This window comes from Coregonus clupeaformis, chromosome 21 (assembly GCF_020615455.1).
Source record: "Coregonus clupeaformis isolate EN_2021a chromosome 21, ASM2061545v1, whole genome shotgun sequence".
In the NCBI taxonomy this organism is placed as follows: Eukaryota; Metazoa; Chordata; class Actinopteri; order Salmoniformes; family Salmonidae; genus Coregonus; species Coregonus clupeaformis.
The window spans coordinates 36543425-36564022 of NC_059212.1; the positions used below are offsets into that span (position 1 = coordinate 36543425).

At 44.7% G+C, this 20598-nt stretch overlaps 1 protein-coding gene across 6 annotated transcripts in view; it reads right to left on the reverse strand.

Moving 5' to 3' along the window:
* LOC121535340 (dystrobrevin alpha) overlaps window positions 1–20598 on the reverse strand; it is a 53184-nt gene that overhangs the window by 23533 nt on the left and 9053 nt on the right. For 4 of the 6 annotated variants that reach the window (XM_041842313.2, XM_041842314.2, XM_041842310.2 and 1 more), the window contains exons 2-11: window positions 11216–11283; window positions 10796–10876; window positions 10453–10666; window positions 8355–8440; window positions 7617–7771; window positions 7296–7401; window positions 6627–6793; window positions 6159–6283; window positions 2669–2677; window positions 1975–2058 (exon numbers count right to left, since the gene is read on the reverse strand). In XM_041842313.2, coding sequence (XP_041698247.1) covers window positions 1975–2058; window positions 2669–2677; window positions 6159–6283; window positions 6627–6793; window positions 7296–7401; window positions 7617–7771; window positions 8355–8440; window positions 10453–10666; window positions 10796–10876; window positions 11216–11282 — 1094 coding nt within the window. In that variant the 5' untranslated portion in view covers window position 11283. The remainder of the gene's footprint in view (window positions 1–1974; window positions 2059–2668; window positions 2678–6158; window positions 6284–6626; window positions 6794–7295; window positions 7402–7616; window positions 7772–8354; window positions 8441–10452; window positions 10667–10795; window positions 10877–11215; window positions 11284–20598) is intronic. The other 2 variants (XM_041842315.2, XM_041842311.2) reach the window with 1 other exon arrangement.

Below are 20598 nucleotides of genomic sequence, written 5' to 3' on the forward strand. Positions count from 1 at the left end.
ATTTTCTATGGGGTTGAGATCTGGAGACTGGCTAGGCCACTCCAGGACCTTGAAATGCTTCTTACGAATGACCCAAAACACACGGCCAAGGCAACAAAGGAGTGGCTCAAGAAGAAGCACATTAAGGTCCTGGAGTGGCCTAGCCAGTCTCCAGACCTTATTCCCATAGAAAATATGTGGAGGGAGCTGAAGGTTCGAGTTGCCAAACGTCAGCTTAGAAACCTTAATGACTTGGAGAAGATCTGCAAAGAGGAGTGGAACAAAATCCCTCCTGAGATGTGTGCGAACCTGGTGGCCAACTACAAGAAAAGTCTGACCTCTGTGATTGCCAACAAGGGTTTTGCCACCAAGTACTAAGTAATGTTTTGCAGATGGGTCAAATATTTATTTCCCTAATGAAAATGCAAATCAATTTATAACATTTTTGACATGCGTTTTTCTGGATTTTGTTGTTGTTATTCTGTCTCTCACTGTTCAAATATACCTACCATTAAAATGATAGACTGATCATTTCTTTGTCAGTGGGCAAACGTACAAAATCAGCAGAGGATCAAATACTTTTTTCCCTCACTGTATGGGGCAATTTAGCAATTAGGATTTGATATCTGTAATGGTCATGATAAATTTGGCATTGTCGCGCACTATTGGCATAGGCCTATCTATAGATAAATGCGGACATACTTCTTTCCAGTGCAGGCCTTGTGTTCTAAAAATCTTTTTTTATTTCATTCAAATACTCGAACAGTCAAACAATGTCAAATGCCCATCCCTAGAAGGTACATATCTTTACAAACCTGGCTCTATGAATGGGGTCAGTGTTTAAACCAATGGAGCCTTTGTCTCATCAAGCGCAGGTGCAGTTCCTATAAGTAGAGATGGAGGACTCACTAAAGCCAGAAAACTATGTGTGTAACTTCTCCTGTAACTTTCCCTGGTTCTACCTGGCTTGCTCAGTGTGTGTGTGTGTGTGTGTGTGTATGTGTGTGTGTGTATGTGTGTGTGTGTGTGTGTGTGTGTGTGTGTGTGTGTGTGTGTGTGTGTGTGTGTGCGTATCTACCGTGTACTTATATTATTCCTGAGTCCAAAGCTGACATTACGAGCCAGCGAAACAGAAAATAAAAGGCCATACAAGTATGTAAAAAGGAGATTGACAGAGAACACTGAAAATAGAAAAAAAATTAACTTGAGAGAGAGAGACTCAAAGCTAATATTAGTGACTTGCAGCAGTTAGTTTCACTCTCCCAGGTAATGTGGGACGCCTATGAAAATGATTGTAATAGATACTCTACCCTGATGAATGGTTATTGGTCTTCACTATGCATGCACCATCTAGCATATTTCAGATAGCTCCTTGAGTATCACTGTGTAAACCCATCTATAGGAAATCAGAAGAGTGAATGGTTCCAATGCAGTGTATGCTCTATAATGACTATGTCTGCATCTGAAGTGGCACCATATTCCCTATAATAGAGCACTACTTTTGACCAGGCCTGGCCATGGTCAAAAGTAGTGCACTATATACTGTAGGGAATAGCGTGCCATTTCGGACACAGCCTATATCTATTTGAATTAGTTCACGGATGCATTTGAGCCACCAAATCATTCTCCAAGGCGGTACGCCCGCTTGGGTCACTTACCCCCTTCCTTTCAATAGATATGAAGCAGCCCTAGCCAACAGTTTTCTCTGCTCAGCTTAATTATTCTTGGTACTATAAGGCAAGCTATTTACACCAGACAAAAGAGTGAGACAACACAAACCTCCACAAATTAGTCGCATGCATTCAAATAGGTTTAGAAAAATAAAGATTGGTTAGTAGGATTCATACTGATGTGTGGATTTTAAGGGGGCTTAGAGGTGTTAATTTTCATGACAAATATGTACAGTCAGGTAACCTAACTTGATTCTGTCTTTGAAAATTCTGCATATCCGGCTTTGTTGCAGTCTTTCTGACTGATATCATATCAGATACTCACTTCTTAGTTGAGTAAGGGTTCCCTGACGTGGGCATGGAGTGGGAGAGCATGAAGTCATTGGTGCTATTCATTGGTCTGGGAGGCCTGTGGTGCAGGAGACAAACATGATGATGTTCAAACAGCCAACATGACAATAGCGGCTTCCATCATCATATGGAAGAGAAGCAACTGATGCTTACACCGTGTGTGTTTGTGTGTGTGTGCGTGTGTGCGTGTGCGTGTGTGCGTCAAGGTCTCAGATGGCCGAAAGAGCATTGAATGGGTCTGGGGAGTCAGGACATAATAGCTGCAGTTTCTGATTGTGACACGTCACATAAAAAATGTGTGGGTGTGGATTTCCTCCTCACTCATCCGAAGGTCATTAACTCCTCATAATCATATTGTTTACATGACCTAAAAAGGTATTCACATGTGGCACAAAGGAGGGCTGGGATTATTGAAGCAGAAACCTGTAGTAAACTGCACACAAGTTGGTTGTGCTAAAACTGAGGTGCCACTTTGAGGAACTACAGGGCATAGTATATAAGGATTGACCCTGGAGGATCAACAAGATCGGATTAAACAATAGACAAAAAAATATGGCACTAGCTACTAGTAATATAATACACTACCTTCTATAGTACTTGAGTTGATCTAATTAAATGTACTAGCAGCATATTATACATATTCTAGCAAGTATTCAAAGCAAACTTACCAGGTGTCTCTATTTTGCAGCAAGAAAAGAACAAAGAGATTTGTTACAATCACCCATGCATGCACTACAACGGCCACAGTGAGTGGTACAACTGAATTCACGTTCACATGACAATAATCTAGATGTCAAAATCAATATTTGTCTCAGATTCTCAGCCCTTAGAATGCATTGCCACTCTTTTCCACGAAACAGATTGGTCATCTGACTAGGGTTGCTAAATTCCGGGAACTTTCAATAAATTCCCTGGTTTTCCCCCAAAACAATCCTGGCTTACGTTTCCTTCTTATTCCCTCCTGATTCCGGGTAGCTTCCCACCAGTTCCCGGAATTTAGCAACCCTACATATGACTCGGCTTAGCTGTTAAGGGTTGGAATAGTAATGTATCAAAGATACAGTGGAAGTCGGAAGTTTACATACATTTAGGTTGGAGTCATTAAAACTTGTTTTTCAACCACTCCACAAATGTATTGTTAACAAACTATAGTTTCGGCAAGTCGGTTAGGACATCTACTTTGTGCAGGACACAAGTAATTTTTCCAACAATTGTTTACAGACAGATTATTTCACTTATAATTCACTGTATCACAATTCCAGTGGGTCAGAAGTTTACATACACTAAGTTGACTGTGCCTTTAAACAGCTTGGAAAATTCCAGAAAATGATGTCATGGCTTTAGAAGTTTCTGATAGACCTCAGAAAAAAATGGTAGACCTCCACAAGTCTGGTTCATCCTTGGGAGCAATTTCTAAACGCCTGAAGGTACCATGTTCAACTGTACAAACAATAGTATGCAAGTATAAACACCATGGGACCACGCAGTCGTCATACCGCTCAGGAAGGAGACGCGTTCTGCCTCCTAGAGATAAACGTACTTTGGTGCGAAATGTGCAAATCAATCTCAGAACAACAGCAAAGGACCTTGTGAAGATGCTGGAGGAAACAGGTACAAAAGTATCTACAGTGAGGCAAAAAAGTATTTGATCCCCTGCTGATTTTGTACGTTTGCCCACTTACAAAGACACGATCAGTCTATAATTTTAATGGTAGGTTTATTTGAACAGTGAGAGACAGAATAACAACAAAAAAATCCAGAAAAACGCATGTCAAAAATGTTATAAATTGATTTGCATTTTAATGAGGGAAATAAGTATTTGACCCCTCGGCAAAACATGACTTAGTACTTGGTGGCAAAACCTTGTTGGCAATCACAGAGGTCAGACGTTTCTTGTAGTTGGCCACCAGGTTTGCACACATCTCAGGAGGGATTTGTTCCACTCCTCTTTGCAGATCTTCTCCAAGTCATTAAGGTTTCGAGGCTGACGTTTGGCAACTCGAACCTTCAGCTCCCTCCACAGATTTTCTATGGGATTAAGGTCTGGAGACTGGCTAGGCCACTCCAGGACCTTAATGTGCTTATTCTTGAGCCACTCCTTTGTTGACTTGGCCGTGTGTTTTGGGTCATTGTCATGCTGGAATACCCATCCACGACCCATTTTCAATGCCCTGGCTGAGGGAAGGAGGTTCTCACCCAAGATTTGACGGTACATGGCCCTGTCCATCGTCCCTTTGATGCGGTGAAGTTGTCCTGTCCCCTTAGCAGAAAAACACCCCCAAAGCATAATGTTTCCACCTCCATGTTTGACGGTGGGGATGGTGTTCTTGGGGCCATAGGCAGCATTCCTCCTCCTCCAAACACGGCGAGTTGAGTTGATGCCAAAGAGCTCGATTTTGGTCTCATCTGACCACAACACTTTCACCCAGTTCTCCTCTGAATCATTCAGATGTTCATTGGCAAACTTCAGACGGCCCTGTATATGTGCTTTCTTGAGCAGGGGGACCTTGCAGGCGCTGCAGGATTTCAGTCCTTCACGGCGTAGTGTGTTACCAATTGTTTTCTTGGTGACTATGGTCCCAGCTGCCTTGAGATCATTGACAAGATCCTCCTGTGTAGTTCTGGGCTGATTCCTCACCGTTCTCATGATCATTGCAACTCCACGAGGTGAGATCTTGCATGGAGCCCCAGGCCGAGGGAGATTGACAGATATTTTGTGTTTCTTCCATTTGCGAATAATCGCACCAACTGTTGTCACCTTCTCACCAAGCTGCTTGGCGATGGTCTTGTAGCCCATTCCAGCCTTGTGTAGGTCTACAATCTTGTCCCTGACATCCTTGGAGAGCTCTTTGGTCTTGGCCATGGTGGAGCGTTTGGAATCTGATTGATTGATTGCTTCTGTGGACAGGTGTCTTTTATACAGGTAACAAGCTGAGATTAGGAGCACTCCCTTTAAGAGTGTGCTCCTAATCTCAGCTCATTACCTGTATAAAAGACACCTGGGAGCCAGAAATCTTTCTGATTGAGAGGGGGTCAAATACTTATTTCCCTCATTAAAATGCAAATCAATTTATAACATTTTTGACATGCGTTTTCTGGATTTTGTTGTTGTTATTCTGTCTCTCACTGTTCAAATAAACCTACCATTACAATTATAGACGGATCATTTCTTTGTCAGTGGGCAACGTACAAAATCAGAAGGGGATCAAATACTTTTTTCCCTCACTGTATATCCATAGTAAAATGAGTCCTATATCGACATAACTTGAAAGGCCGCTCAGCAAGGAAGAAGCCACTGCTCTAAAACCGCTATAAAAAAGCCAGACTACGGTTTGCAACTGCACATGGGGACAAAGATTGTACTTTTTGGAGAAATGTCCTCTGGTCTGATTAAACAAAAATATAACTGTTTGGCCATAATGACCATCGTTATGTTTGAAGGAAAAAGGGGGCACTTGCAAGCCGAAGAACACCATAACAACCGTGAAGCACGGGGGTGGCAGCATCATGCTGTGGGGGTGCTTTCCTGCAGGAGGGACTGGTGCACTTCACAAAATAGATGGCATCATGAGGAAGGAAAATGATGTGGATATATTGAAGCAACATCTCAAGGCATTAGTCAGGAAGTTAAAGCTTGGTCGCAAATGGGTCTTCCAAATGGACAATGACCCCAAGCATACTTCCAAAGTAGGATTAAATGTCAAGAATTGTAAAAAACTGAGTTGAAATTGATTTGGCTAAGGTGTATGTAAACTTCCGACTTCAACTGTACACTGCAGCACTACAAGACCTTGGCTTCATATTGTCATTGTTGATTTCCAGAACACACACAAAGAAAAACGGAGCAAAGATGAAACATCTGTTTTACCAATTGTGGTTATTCCTACAGCTAACATTAATTGATCATGTGCATCCAACGATTGATTGATTGTTATTACTTGAGACTTAGAAGCATGTAGTGTAATGTATATAAAGCAATTACAAAACAGATATAGATACATTCATCAAGTTTCAACATTTACTTTGGGGATACGGGGCTGTAGTATGGGATTTTGGGATGGATATGAAATTGACTGGAATTTAAAAGGATGACTGTGGTCTTGAATACAAGTGTTACTGTGTTACTGTATGAATAGAATAGAATAGCCCCATACTTACACAATGTGGGCTAGGTTCAGAGGTTTTTCTGGCATGTCAGGAAACATGGGGTGTAAAGGTTCTCTGCTGGACGCACAGCTCAGTGACTTGCTGAGAGCATTAGATAACTTCTTAGCAGGCGATTTCTGGGAGAAACACAAACATATGCTATTGTGATTTTAGAGGGCAAGAAGAGTAATGACTTTCAAAATATCATATAGGAGTAGATGTCATTGACCAAAACGTCACAGCACATCCAGTATAATCCATATCTAAAATGCATTTCCCCACTTCCCATCCATATCATTTAAATGTATCTGGTATTTCAAGGGAAATACACTGCATTTAATATTCCTTGCCACAGGTGAGGGAATCAAGTCACAGTCTCATCATCATCTGCATAGCACTGTATTGTGTTGGGTGAAGCTGAGCAGAAATGGCTGGCTGGCTGGCGTCCCCCTCCTCTCCCCACCCCGTCACCCCCCTTACCCATGATGTGTACTCCTTCATTTGGTGCTGGTTGCTATGGGAACCGCTGGCATGCCCCCTCCAGAAGCAGTCCTGACAGAGCTGGTAATTATGACATTGCTGGCAGCGGTAGCGGAAGCCCATTATACTCTCACTGTGGCAGTAGGAGCACTCGACCGGGTGGAACACTGCAGGGGCGGAGGGGGCGGGGTGGGGGGGGGGCACACACACCAACATGTGCATGCATGTCCACACACACACACACACACACACACACATACAGACACACACACACACACACAGGTATACATATACACACACACCCCAAATGTTGTTAATACAAACACAAATTGGTTTGCAACCGATATCTTTATATAGGATAACCACACTGGGATGTTTTTCAGGTCTCTCAGACAGCGTTCTTCAAATAAAGGAGGGTGTTCTGTGAACATCAGTGTGTGTGAGACTAATGACACAGTTTGTACCTTATTAACGAGGGATTGGGCAGGGTGATGTGATGGTGGAAGGGTGTGTATGCGTGTGTGTTTGTGTGCTCGTTCATGGGTGTGTGTGTGCTTGAGCAAGTGTGTCTACTGTGTGGTGACTCAATGTGATGGTGAGAGACAAAATTCATACCCAGTGCTATCCCATGAATGTGTTAAATATGCTGTGGTGGCGGTGGTGGCTCACCATTCTCCACATTAGCCAAGCGATGCATGAGTGGTAACCACACCAGACACTGAGGAGGAGGGTCTGACATCAGCGTGTCCAGGAATGTGTTGAGGGAGACCTTTTTCTGTCGACATTAAGTAGAGAGGACAGGGTTACACATCACATACAGGTTATGCATATGGGGTAGCTAGTACTATAAAGAAAATACTGTTTTATAAAGGATGTTTTATACACAATTACAACATCCATCCAGTCTCTATACCTATAGTGTGTTATTCATTCATTCATTGATTTACTTGAAATTGTATGTTAATTTTCAGTGTAGATAGGGACTCTTACCTGCTGTGCAAAGCAGGTTCTTGTGGCTTGCTCAGTATAGCCAAAGGAAGGCCCCTCAAAAACAGTCATTGGCAATTTGAGAACCTCCCTCAGAAACTGGTCGAATTGGGAGTACACCATTATGCCACCAGGGTCTGATATCTGTGAAAAAATATCTGGGCAGAAAGAGGGAGGGGAGGCGTTACTCCAAAATATATAAATAACGTATCAAATTAATTGTCAGCTGTCACCATTGTTAGCTAATTGCAGCATTAGACAGTGCAATCATGCTGTGTATTGCATTTACAAAGAACAAAAACAAATGAAAGCTGTGTAGCAATACATAGTAATTACCACAAAACATCAGCTAAAATACCCTACCCTTCCATTTACTTTCCCCATGAGTTGCTGCGGCTGCTCTGCTGCACTAGATTTTGAGGATTATGTCATAAACCCTATCCTTCAGATGATAAATAATGACTTCTCCCAGCCGTGGAGAGTTAATGGCCACTGTTCTCGTTTTCTTCTAGGAAACATAGTGCAGGCAGACAGACTTAAATGAAAAACCCACTTGGACCACATTTAGTTGTATCACAAAATTCCTCGATAGAGAGAGACTTCACTGACTAAACACATTTTAAATTGTGCAGGATAACTATTAAGAAGTTAACAAAAAGCTAACTGACAATTAATTCTCTGCAAATGGTTAATTCTCTCTCTAATGTATTATTCTTAACAAAGATAAACGGGTGAGCTTACATCTTAATTTATCCAAAATCTTTCCTCCGCAGATGGTTGCCAGGGCCATCTTCACAACAAAGACAGGCATTTTTCCGAGGCCTTCCCTAAAAGAGGAAATGTGTTTAGTATTTGTGTACTTGTATAATTTGTGTATTTGTGAACAGGTGAAGAATATACAGTATGAGAATAATACTTGCAATGATTTAAACACTTTAACATTAAAGGGATAGTTCAGGATTTTGGCAATGAAGCCCTTTATCTTCTTCCCCAGAGTCAGATGAACTCGTCAATACCATTTTTATGTCTCTGCGTGTAGTTTGGAGGAAGTTTGCTAACTAGCGTTAGCATAATTGCTAAGTACTTCGGAAAGTATTCAGACCCCTTGACTTTTTCCACATTTTGTTACGTTACAGCCTTATTCTAAAATGGATTAAATAAATACAAATCCTCATCAATTTACACACAATACCCCATAATGACAAAGCGAAAACAGGTTTTTAGAAACGAGTCTGTTCATCAAATTTCTGCCCTGCTAGAGCTGCCCCGGTCAACTGTAAGTGCAGTTTTTGTGAAGTGGAAGCGCCTAGGAGCAACAATGTCTCAGCCGCGAAGTGGTAGGCCACACAAGCACACAGAACGGGACCGTTGAGTGCTGACGGACGTAGCGCGTAAAAATCGTCTGTCCTCGGTTGCAACACTCACTACCGAGTTCCAAACTGCCTCTGGAAGCAATGTCAGCACAATAACTGTTTGTCGGGAGCTTCATGAAATGGGTTTCCATGGCCGAGCAGCCCACACAAGCCTAAGATCACCATGCGCAATGCCAAGCGAAGGGCTGGAGTGGTATAAAGCTCGCCGCCATTGGACTCTGGAGTAGTGGAAACGCGTTCTATGGAGTGATGAATCACGCTTCACCATCTGGCAGTCCGACAACGAATCTGGGTTTGGCTGATGCCAGGAGAACGCTACCTGCCCCAATGCATAGTGCCAACTGTAAAGTTTGGCATAGGAGGAATAATGGTCTGGGGCTGTTTTTCATGGTTCGGGCTTGGCCCCTTAGTTCCAGTGAAGGGAAATCTTAACGCTACAGCATACAATGACATTCTAGACGATTCTGTGCTTCCAACTTTTTGGCAACAGTTTGGGGAAGGCCCTTTACTGTTTCAGCATGACAATGCCCCATGCACAAAGCGAGGTCCATACAGAAATGGTGTGTCGAGATCGGTGTGGAAGAACTTGACTGGCCTGCACAGAGCCCTGGCCTCAACCCCATCGAACACCTTTGGGATGAATTGGAACACCGACTGCGAGCCAGGCCTAATCGCCCAACATCAGTGCCCGACCTCAGTAATGCTCTTGTGGCTGAATGGAAGCAAGTCCCTGCAGCAATGTTCCAACATTGAGTGGATAGCCTTCCCAGAAGAGTGGAGGCTGTTTTAGCAGCAAAGAGGGGACCAACTCCATATTAATGCCCATGATTTTGGAATGAGATGTTTGACGAGCAGGTGTCCACATACTTTTGGTCATGTAGTGTAGCATTAGAGCATTGACTGGAAGTATATGGTAACTGCTAGCATGCTAGTAGATACCATATACTTCCAGTCATTGCACTAACGGTAGTTAGCATTGGCTCGCAAAATTACCTCTAACTTCCTTCATACTGTATTCAGAGACATAAAAATGGTATCCATGAGTTCATCTGACTCTGTGGAAGTAAATATAGGGCTTCATTGCCAAAATCCGAAGTATCCCTTTTTAAGTTGCTCTTATACCTGTGTAACCCTGTAAATACAACAGTAAAACAAGCAAAAAGGGCTCAATTGTATTTATCATCACTATGTCATTTTCACTGTTTACTTTCTCTTGTCTTTCATCAGAAGTAAAGATTAATCAATGGCACAAGACCATTGTGAGACCATTGCATCGTTATAACAACAGTCAGTCTGGACATCCATTCTCTCATGAAAGACTGTGTGTACTGTGGACAGACTTATCACATATCAACACTTCACTTCAATGAAGTAACACATGCACACACTCACGCACACACACAAACAGAGAAGAAAATGATGCTCAGTGACCATCCCACAGTGATGAGGTGATAGTGGATACTCACGGGTCATAGGCAGCCAGGAGAAAGTTGAGTAGCAGACTGATGGACTGTTCCACATTGATCTGGTGTGTGGTGGGCATGCGCTTGTTGAGCTGGTAGAAGATGGTGGACAGTATTGCTTCCAGGCGAGCCACAGTGAACTCTGTGTTGAGGTCCATGTTGTTCAGGCCGTTCTCTCTGAACGCCTCGATCACGTTCCAGATGTCCACCAAATGGACTGTAAAATAATAGAATGGAATAGAATCCAATAAAAATGCATGGACACTGATTCCTTTTAGCGGTGTGTTTTTACAAATACAACTTTAAGACTATTACTATGAAACAGAAGATATCACACCATACTCACGATTGCATTTTTTCTGAACGAATCTGAGTTTGCAAGCAGTTCTATACGTGGACAATCTTATAGAATCCAACTCTTGCGCCCCTGTAGGAAAAATACATTAATTGTGAAAGGCAATATGACAGACAGTAACACAGGAATGCTCGTTGAGGATAGACTGTGTGGAGCTATTGGGGTAAGAGTGTTGCTCATAGGGTATTCATGTGGACATTAACACTAGATGTCTGTCTAGTTTTCCCAATGAATGCTGTTCTTCTGTGTAGGCCTATACTGGATGCTAATTATATTAATATTTTGTAGATGTAACCTAGTAAATTACTTGGTAAATGTAATTAATAACCTGGTGAATGACATTATTATGTATTCTATAGTTATAATACTTTGAATGTGTATCTCTCTTCAGAGATGGCCCTGGACACTTACTCATCTCTGCAAACAGTTGTCGTCTCTCCGCCATGATGTCGCCAATCCTCCCACGATCTTCAATCATTCTGATCAGAAGGAGAGAAAATCAGAGTGACTATTCATGAGTACTACTGGGCTACTGGGCCATGACAGTTTGAATTAACAGAAGAACATTCTTAAAATTCTTATAAAAAAATATAAAAAAATAATAGGGGATAGATCAGCTTTAATATTGCTGATGGATTGTAACTTCCATCAATGTAATTGTCTGCATCACTTCCAATACCCCATATGTTTTTTTTTCTTCTCGCAAATATATATATTATATATATCAATGTCCTCCAAATCAAGGTTTCACAATTAATGGCACCCTTAAATATTATAATGTAAATTTATTTTATTTTATTTTATTTTACCTTTATTTAACTAGGCAAGTCAGTTAAGAACCAATTCTTATTTTCAATGACGGCCTACACCAGCCAAACCCGGACGACGCTAGGCCAATTGGGTGCCGTCCTATGGGACTCCCAATCACAGCCGGTTGTGATACAGCCTGGAATCGAACCAGGGGGTCTGTTGTGATGCCTCAAGCACTGAGAGCCCCGAGTGGTAAATAACATCTACCAAAATTAAACCAGGAATTAAATTCCACTTATTTAAGTTTATCTAAGTCTTAAGGAACTATATTGAGCCATTACATCACTTTCTGTTTACTATGGTATAAAAATGAGGTAACACGCATGCAATATACCTTTGTCATCCAACACCATGAAGAAAACAAAAGAACTGGCAGTTCAAAAGAGACAGATGGTCGTAGACCTTCAGAAATCTGGTAATGGCTACAAGAAGATCCCCAAACGATTGAATATACCACTGAGCACTGTCAGGGCAATTATTAAAAAATTAAAAAGATATGGTACAGTTTAAAACCTCACGGGTAGAGGACGCAAATGCATATTGCCCCCCAGGATAGGGAGGAGGATGGTGAGAGAAGCAACAAAATCCCCAAGAATCACTGTGAAAGAATTGCAGGCCTTGGTGGCATCTTGGGGTCAAAAGTCAAGGAGCATCAAAAGTCGTGCTATAAATTCTCAGACAACACAAAAATTCATTGATGCCCTTCCAGACTCCTTCTGCCTACCCAAGGACGTCAGAGGACAAAAATCAGTTAACCACTTAACTGAGGAACTCAATTTAACCTTGCGCAATACGCTAGATGCAGTTGCACCCCTAAAAACGAAAAAAATTTGTCATAAGAAACTAGCTCCCTGGTATACAGAAAATACCCGAGCTTTGAAGCAAGCTTCCAGGAAATTGGAACGGAAATGGCGCCACACCAAACTGGAAGTCTTCCGACTAGCTTGGAAAGACAGTACCGTGCAGTACCGAAGAGCCCTCACTGCTGCTCGATCATCCTACTTTTCCAAATTAATCGAGGAAAATAAGAACAATCCAAAATTTCTTTTTGATACTGTTGCAAAGCTAACTAAAAAGCAGCATTTCCCAAGAGAGGATGGTTTTCACTTCAGCAGTGATAAATTCATGAACTTCTTTGAGGAAAAGATCATGACCATTAGAAAGCAAATTACGGACTCCTCTTTGAATCTGCGTATTCCTCCAGGGCTTAGCTGTCCTGGATCTGCAAAGCTCTGCGAGGGCCTGGGATCGGGAGAGACACTTAAGTGTTTTAGTACTATATCTCTTGACACAATGATGAAAATAATCATGGCCTCTAAACCTTCAAGCTGCATACTGGATCCTATTCCTACTAAACTGCTGAAGGAGCTGCTTCCTGTGCTTGGCCCTCCTATGTTGAACATAATAAACAGCTCTCTATCCACCGGATGTGTACCAAACTCACTAAAAGTGGCAGTGATAAAGCCTCTCTTGAAAAAGCCAAACCTTGACCCGGAAAATATAAAAAACTATCGGCCTATATCGAATCTTCCATTCCTCTCAAAAAATTTTAGAAAAAGCTGTTGCGCAGCAACTTCACTGCCTTTCTGAAGACAAACAATGTATACGAAATGCTTCAGTCTGGTTTTAGACCCCATCATAGCACTGAGACTGCACTTGTGAAGGTGGTAAATGACCTTTTAATGGCGTCAGACCGAGGCTCTGCATCTGTCCTCGTGCTACTAGACCTTAGTGCTGCCTTTGACACCATCGATCACCACATTCTTTTGGAGAGACTGGAAACCCAAATTGGTCTACACGGACAAGTTCTGGCCTGGTTTAGATCCTACCTGTCGGAAAGATATCAGTTTGTCTCTGTGAATGGTCTGTCCTCCGACAAATCAACTGTACATTTCGGTGTTCCTCAAGGTTCCGTTTTAGGACCACTATTGTTTTCACTATATATTTTACCTCTTGGGGATGTTATTCGAAAACATAATGTTAACTTTCACTGCTATGCGGATGACACACAGCTGTACATTTCAATGAAGCATGGTGAAGCCCCCAAAATTGCCTTCGCTAGAAGCCTGTGTTTCAGACATAAGGAAGTGGATGGCTGAAAACTTTTTACTTTTAAACTCGGACAAAACAGAGATGCTTGTTCTAGGTCCCAAGAAACAAAGAGATCTTCTGTTAAATCTGACAATTCATCTTGATGGTTGTAAAGTCGTCTCAAATAAAACTGTGAAGGACCTAGGCGTTACTCTTGACCCTGATCTCTCTTTTGACGAACATATCAAGACTGTTTCAAGGACAGCTTTTTTCCATCTACGTAACATTGCAAAAATCAGAAATTTTCTGTCCAAAAATGATGCAGAAAAATTAATCCATGCATTTGTTACTTCTAGATTAGACTACTGCAATGCTCTATTTTCCGGCTACCGGATAAAGCACTAAATAAACTTCAGTTAGTGCTAAATACGGCTGCTAGAATCCTGACTAGAACCAAGAAATTTGATCATATTACTCCAGTGCTAGCTTCCCTACACTGGCTTCCTGTTAAGGCAAGGGCTGATTTCAAGGTTTTACTGTTAACCTATAAAGCGTTACATGGGCTTGCTCCTACCTATCTTTCCGAGTTGGTCCTGCCGTACATACCAATACGTACGCTACGGTCACAAGACGCAGGCCTCCTAATTGTCCCTAGAATTTCTAAGCAAACAGCGGGAGGCAGGGCTTTCTCCTATAGATCTCCATTTTTATGGAACAGTCTGCCTACCCATGTGAGAGACGCAGACTCGGTCTCAACCTTTAAGTCTTTACTGAAGACTTATCTCTTCAGTAGGTCATATGATTGAGTGTAGTCTGGCCCAGGAGTGTGAAGGTGAACGGAAAGGCTGGAGCAACGAACAGCCCTTGCTGTCTCTGCCGGGCCGGTTCCCCTCTCCACTGGGGTTCTCTGCCTCTAACCCTGTTGCAGGGGCTGAGTCACTGGCTTGCTGGTGCTCTTTCATGCCGTCCCTGGGAGGGGTGCGTCACTTGAGTGGGTTGAGTTACTGACGTGATCTTCCTGTCTGGGTTGGCGCCCCCCTTGGTTTGTGCTGTGGTGGAGACCTCTGTGGGCTATACTCGGCCTTGTCTCAGGATTGTAAGTTGGTGGTTGGGGATATCCCTCTAGTGGTGCGGGGGCTGTGCTTTGGCGGAGTGGGTGGGGTTATATCCTTCCTGTTTGGCCCTGTCCGGGGTTTCTTCGGATGGGGCCACAGTGTCTCCGGACCGCTCCTGTCTCAGCCTCCAGTATTTATGCTGCAGTAGTTTATGTGTCGGGGGGCTGGGGTTAGTTGGTTATACCTGGAGTACTTCTCCTGTCTTATCCAGTGTCCTGTGTGAATTTAAGTATGCTCTCTCTAATTCTCTCGTTCTCTCTTTCTCTCTGAGAACCTGAGCCCTAGGACCATACGTCAGGACTACCGGGCATGATGACACCTTGCTGTCCCCAGTCCGCCTGGCCTTGCTGCTATTCCAGTTTCAACTGTTCTGCCTGCGGCTACGAAACCCCCTACCTGTCCCAGACCTGCTGTTTTCAACTCTAAATGATCGGCTATGAAAAGCCAACTGAGAGACCTGAGCCCTAGGACCATACGTCGGGACTACCGGCCGTGGTGACTCCTTGCTGTCCCCAGTCCGCCTGGCCTTGCTGCTATTCCAGTTTAAACTGTTCTGCCTGCGGTTATGGAACCCCTACCTGTCCCAGACCTGCTGTTTTAAACTCTAATGATCGGCTATGAAAAGCCAACTGAGATTTATTCCTGATTATTATTTGACCATGCTTGTCACTTATGAACATTTTTGAACATCTTGGCATGGTTCTGTTATAATCTCCACCCGGCACAGCCAGAAGAGGACTGGCCACCCCTCATAGCCTGGTTCCTCTCTAGGTTTCTTCCTAGGTTTTGCCTTTCTAGGGAGTTTTTCCTAGCCACCGTGCTTCTACACCTGCATTATTAGCTGTTTGGGGTTTTAGGCTGGGTTTCTGTACAGCACTTCGAGATATTAGCTGATGTAAGAAGGGCTATATAAAATAAAATTGATTGATTGATTGATTGGGGTCATCAGGTTTCAAAAAGCACCATCAGACGCCACCTCCACAACCACAGGCTCTTTTGAAGGGTTGCCAGAAGAAAGCCCTTTCTGACCCCAAGACACAGATGCAAGAGCTTGGAGTTTGCCAAACGTCATTTACATTTATTACTGGAAGAAGGTGCTCTGGTCAGATGTGATCAAAATGGAACGTTTTGGTCAGATACAGCATCGGCATGTTTGGTGTCGAAACAGAGATGCATACAAGGAGAGGCACCTCACACCCACGGTGAAATATGGTGGTGGGTCAGTGATGTTTTGGGGCTTTTTTAATTCCAGAGGTCCAGGGGCACTGGTTAAGATTGATGGCATAATGAATTCCACCAAGTATCAGGCAATTCTGGCTGACAATCTGGTTGCTTCTGCCAGAAGGCTGGGACTTGGCCGTAGGTGGACTTTCCAAGAAGACAATGACTCAAAACATACCTCAAGATCCACACAGAAATGGTTCTGTGACAACAAAATCAATGTTCTGCCATGGCCAGCTCAGTCGCCGGACCTCAATCCAATCAAAAATCTATGGGTGTCACGCCCTGACTCATGGAACTCTTGTATGTTGAGTCAGGGTGTGGATATTCTATGTTGTATTTTCTATGTTGGCATTCTATGTTGTGCGTTTCTATGTTTGGCCGGGTGTGGTTCCCAATCAGAGGCAGCTGTCGCTCGTTGTTTCTGATTGGGGATCATACTTAGGCAGCCTATTGGCAATCGTTAGTTGTGGGATCTTGTTCCGTGTTTAGAGGCTTGTATTGTGTGTAGCCTTAGGACTTCACGTTTCGTTAGTTTGTTGTTTTGTTTTTTTCTTCTTTTATTTACTTTTTTATATTTTAGTTTTCTATATATTTTTTATTTTTTATTTTTCTCTTTCATATTTGGATTTTTATTTATTGTGTGTTTATTTATAAAAAAAAAAAAATGGATCAGCTTAATATTGCAGATAGATTGTATCTTCTATCAATGTAATTGTCTGCATCACTTCCAATCCCCCATGTTTTTTTTATATATATATAATAATAATAATAATATGCCATTTAGCAGACGCTTTTATCCAAAGCGACTTACAGTCATGCGTGCATACATTTTTGTGTATGGGTGGTCCCGGGGATCGAACCCACTATCTTGGCATTACAAGCGCCGTGCTCTACCAGCTGAGCTACAGAGGACCACCTTATTACTTTTCAACCCCACCATCCTTTCCCTACTTGGAGTAAATTAGTGAACAACAATGCCCAGGCCTATACTTCCGGTCTATACTTACTATCTACACCTTATGGACAGAGTTAATTTTACAATAATTCTATTATATACAGTGGGGAGAACAAGTATTTGATACACTGCCGATTTTGCAGGTTTCCCTACTTACAAAGCATGTAGAAGTCTGTAATTTTTATCATAGGTACACTTCAACTGTGAGAGACGGAATCTAAAACAAAAATCCAGAAAATCACATTGTATGATTTTTAAGTAATTAATTAGCATTTTATTGCATGACATAAGTATTTTATACCTGTATAAAAGACACCTGTCCACACACTCAATCAAACAGACTCCAACCTCTCCACAATGGCCAAGACCAGAGAGCTGTGTAAGGACATCAGGGATAAAATTGTAGACCTGCACAAGGCTGGGATGGGCTACAGGACAATAGGCAAGCAGCTTGGTGAGAAGGCAACAACTGTTGGCGCAATTATTAGAAAATGGAAGAAGTTCAAGATGACGGTCAATCACCCTCGGTCTGGGGCTCCATGCAAGATCTCACCTCGTGGGGCATCAATGATCATGAGGAAGGTGAGGGATCAGCCCAGAACTACACGGCAGGACCTGGTCAATGACCTGAAGAGAGCTGGGACCACAGTCTCAAAGAAAACCATTAGTAACACACTACGCCGTCATGGATTAAAATCCTGCAGCGCACGCAAGGTCCCCCTGCTCAAGCCAGCGCATGTCCAGGCCCGTCTGAAGTTTGCCAATGACCATCTGGATGATCCAGAGGAGGAATGGGAGAAGGTCATGTGGTCTGATGAGACAAAAATATAGCTTTTTGGTCTAAACTCCACTCACCGTGTTTGGAGGAGAAGAAGGATGAGTACAACCCCAAGAACACCATCCCAACCGTGAAGCATGGAGGTGGAAACATCATTCTTTGGGGATGCTTTTCTGCAAAGAGGACAGGACGACTGCACCGTATTGAGGGGAGGATGGATGGGGCCATATATCGCGAGATCTTGGCCAACAACCTCCTTCCCTCAGTAAGAGCATTGAAGATGGGTCGTGGCTGGGTCTTCCAGCATGACAACGACCCGAAACACAAAGCCAGGGCAACTAAGGAGTGGCTCCGTAAGAAGCATCTCAAGGTCCTGGAGTGGCCTAGCCAATCTCCAGACCTGAACCCAATAGAACATCTTTGGAGGGAGCTGAAAGTCCGTATTGCCCAGCGACAGCCCCGAAACCTGAAGGATCTGGAGAAGGTCTGTATGGAGGAGTGGGCCAAAATCCCTGCTGCAGTGTGTGCAAACCTGGTCAAGACCTACAGGAAACGTATGATCTCTGTAATTGCAAACAAAGGTTTCTGTACCAAATATTAAGTTCTGCTTTTCTGATGTATCAAATACTTATGTCATGCAATAAAATGCATATTAATTACTTAAAAATCATACAATGTGATTTTCTGGATTTTTGTTTTAGATTCCGTCTCTCATAGTTGAAGTGTACCTATGATAAAAATGACAGACCTCTACATGCTTTGTAAGTAGGAAAACCTGCAAAATCGGCAGTGTATCAAATACTTGTTCTCCCCAGTGTATATATATATATATTTTTTTTTTTGCTCCTGAACTTCTTCTACTCTCAACCTCTCCGATCATTTTCATGATGTCCATCCGGTTTGCTTCTATATGGCATATCTTTCTAACTGTGCTCTTTCCCAAAAGCTCCCAACATACAACCTATATACTTATTATGGACACAGTATGCTTACATTATTAGCTATCTTTGTTATTATTTGTTGTTATTTGTTATTTGTTGTTTTGTTAGTGTGTTTATTCAGTGTAATAAATATGTACGCATTTCACGCTGCGCCTTGGTCTGACCCGTCCATAAACGAACGTGACAGAAGATCCCACCAAATATGGACCAAGCAGCGTGCCCAGGAGCAGCCATCCTGGACATGGGAGGAGATCCTGGACGGAAAGGGTTCCTGGACATGGGAGGAGATTCAGGCTGGGATGGATCGCCGTCCTTGGGAGGAGACAGTGGAGGCCCGGTTTAGAGAGGAGCAACGGCAACGCAGAAGGCGCCGGCCAAGGAGGAAGCCTGAGAGACAGCCCCAATATTTTTTTTGGGGGGGGGCTAAAAGGGTGGTTGGGGATCGATGGAGAAGAGCCCCGACCACTGCACTTGTGGGGGCTCTGGGAGGAGTCCTCACGGGAGGAGGACTGGGCGCGGAGAGTGAAAGACTGGTACAGTCGGAGATCTCTAACGTCAGTTTCCAGTCCGGTACATCTCGTGCCTGCGTCTCGCACCAAGCTAGTGGTGCGTGTGCCCAGTCCGGCCCGGCCCGTTCCTGTTCCTCGCACCAAGCCAGTGGTGCGTGTTCCCAGTCCGGCCCGGCCCGTTCCTGCTCCTTGCACCAGGCCAGTGGTGCGTGTTCCCAGTCTGGCCCGGCCCGTGCCTGCTCCCCGCACCAAGCCAGTGGTGCGTGTTCCCAGTCCGGCCCGGCCTGTTCCTATTCCTCGCACCAGGCCAGTGGTGCGTGTCGCCAGTCCGTCCCGGCCTGTTCCTGTTCCTCGCACCAGGCCAGTGGTGCGTGTCGCCAGTCCGGCCCGGCCTGTTCTGCTCCACGCACCAAGCCAGTGGTGCGTGTTCCCAGTCCGGCCCGGCCCGTACCTGCTCCCCGCACCAAGCCAGTGGTGCATGTTCCCAGTCCGGCCCGGCCTGTTCCTGTTCCTCGCACCAGGCCAGTGGTGCGTGTCGCCAGTCCGGCCCGGCCTGTTCCTGCTCCACGCACCAAGCCAGTGGTGCGTGTCGCCAGTCCGGCCTGGCCCATTCCTGCTCCCCGCACCAAGCCAGTGGTGCGTGTTCCCAGTCCGGTCCGGCCAGTTCCTGCTCCTCGCACCGGACCAGTGGTGCGTGTTCCCAGTCCGGCTCGGCCCGTTGCTGCTCCTCGCACCAAGCCAGTGGTGCGTGTTCCCAGTCTGGTACGGCCCATGCCTGCTTGCCGCACCAAGCCAGTGGTGCGTGTTCCCAGTCTGGTACGGCCTGTGCCTGCTCCCCGCACCAAGCCAGTGGTGCGTGTTCCCAGTCCGGCCCGGCCCGTTCCTGCTCCCCGCACCAAGCCAGTGGTACGTGTTTCCAGTCCGGCCCGGCCCGTTCCTGCTCCCCGCACCAAGCCAGTGGTGCGTGTTCCCAGTCCGGCCCGGCCCGTTCCTGTTCCTCGCACCAAGCCAGTGCTGCGTGTCGCCAGTCCAGCCCGGCCCGTTCCTGTTCCTCGCACCAAGCCAGTGGTGCGTGTCGCCAGTCCGGCCCGGCCCGTGCCCGTTCCAGAGCAGTCCGCTCCACCGGGGTCCAGTCCAGCTCCTGTCAGCGGCTCCACTCCGGAGCCAGAGCAGTCCGCTCCACCGGTGCCTAGTCCAGCTCCGGTCAGCGGATCCACTCCGGAATCAGAGTAGTCCGCTCCACCGGGGTCCAGTCCAGCTCCGGTCAGCAGCTCCAGTCCGGAGCCAGATTAGTCCGCTCCACCGGTGCCCAGTCCAGCTGCGGTCAGCGGCTCCAGTCCGGAGCCAGAATAGTCCGCTCCACCGGTGCCCAGTCCAGCTCTGGTCAGCGGCTCCAGTCCAGACCCAGACGTCAGCCCCTCTCCAGGTTCG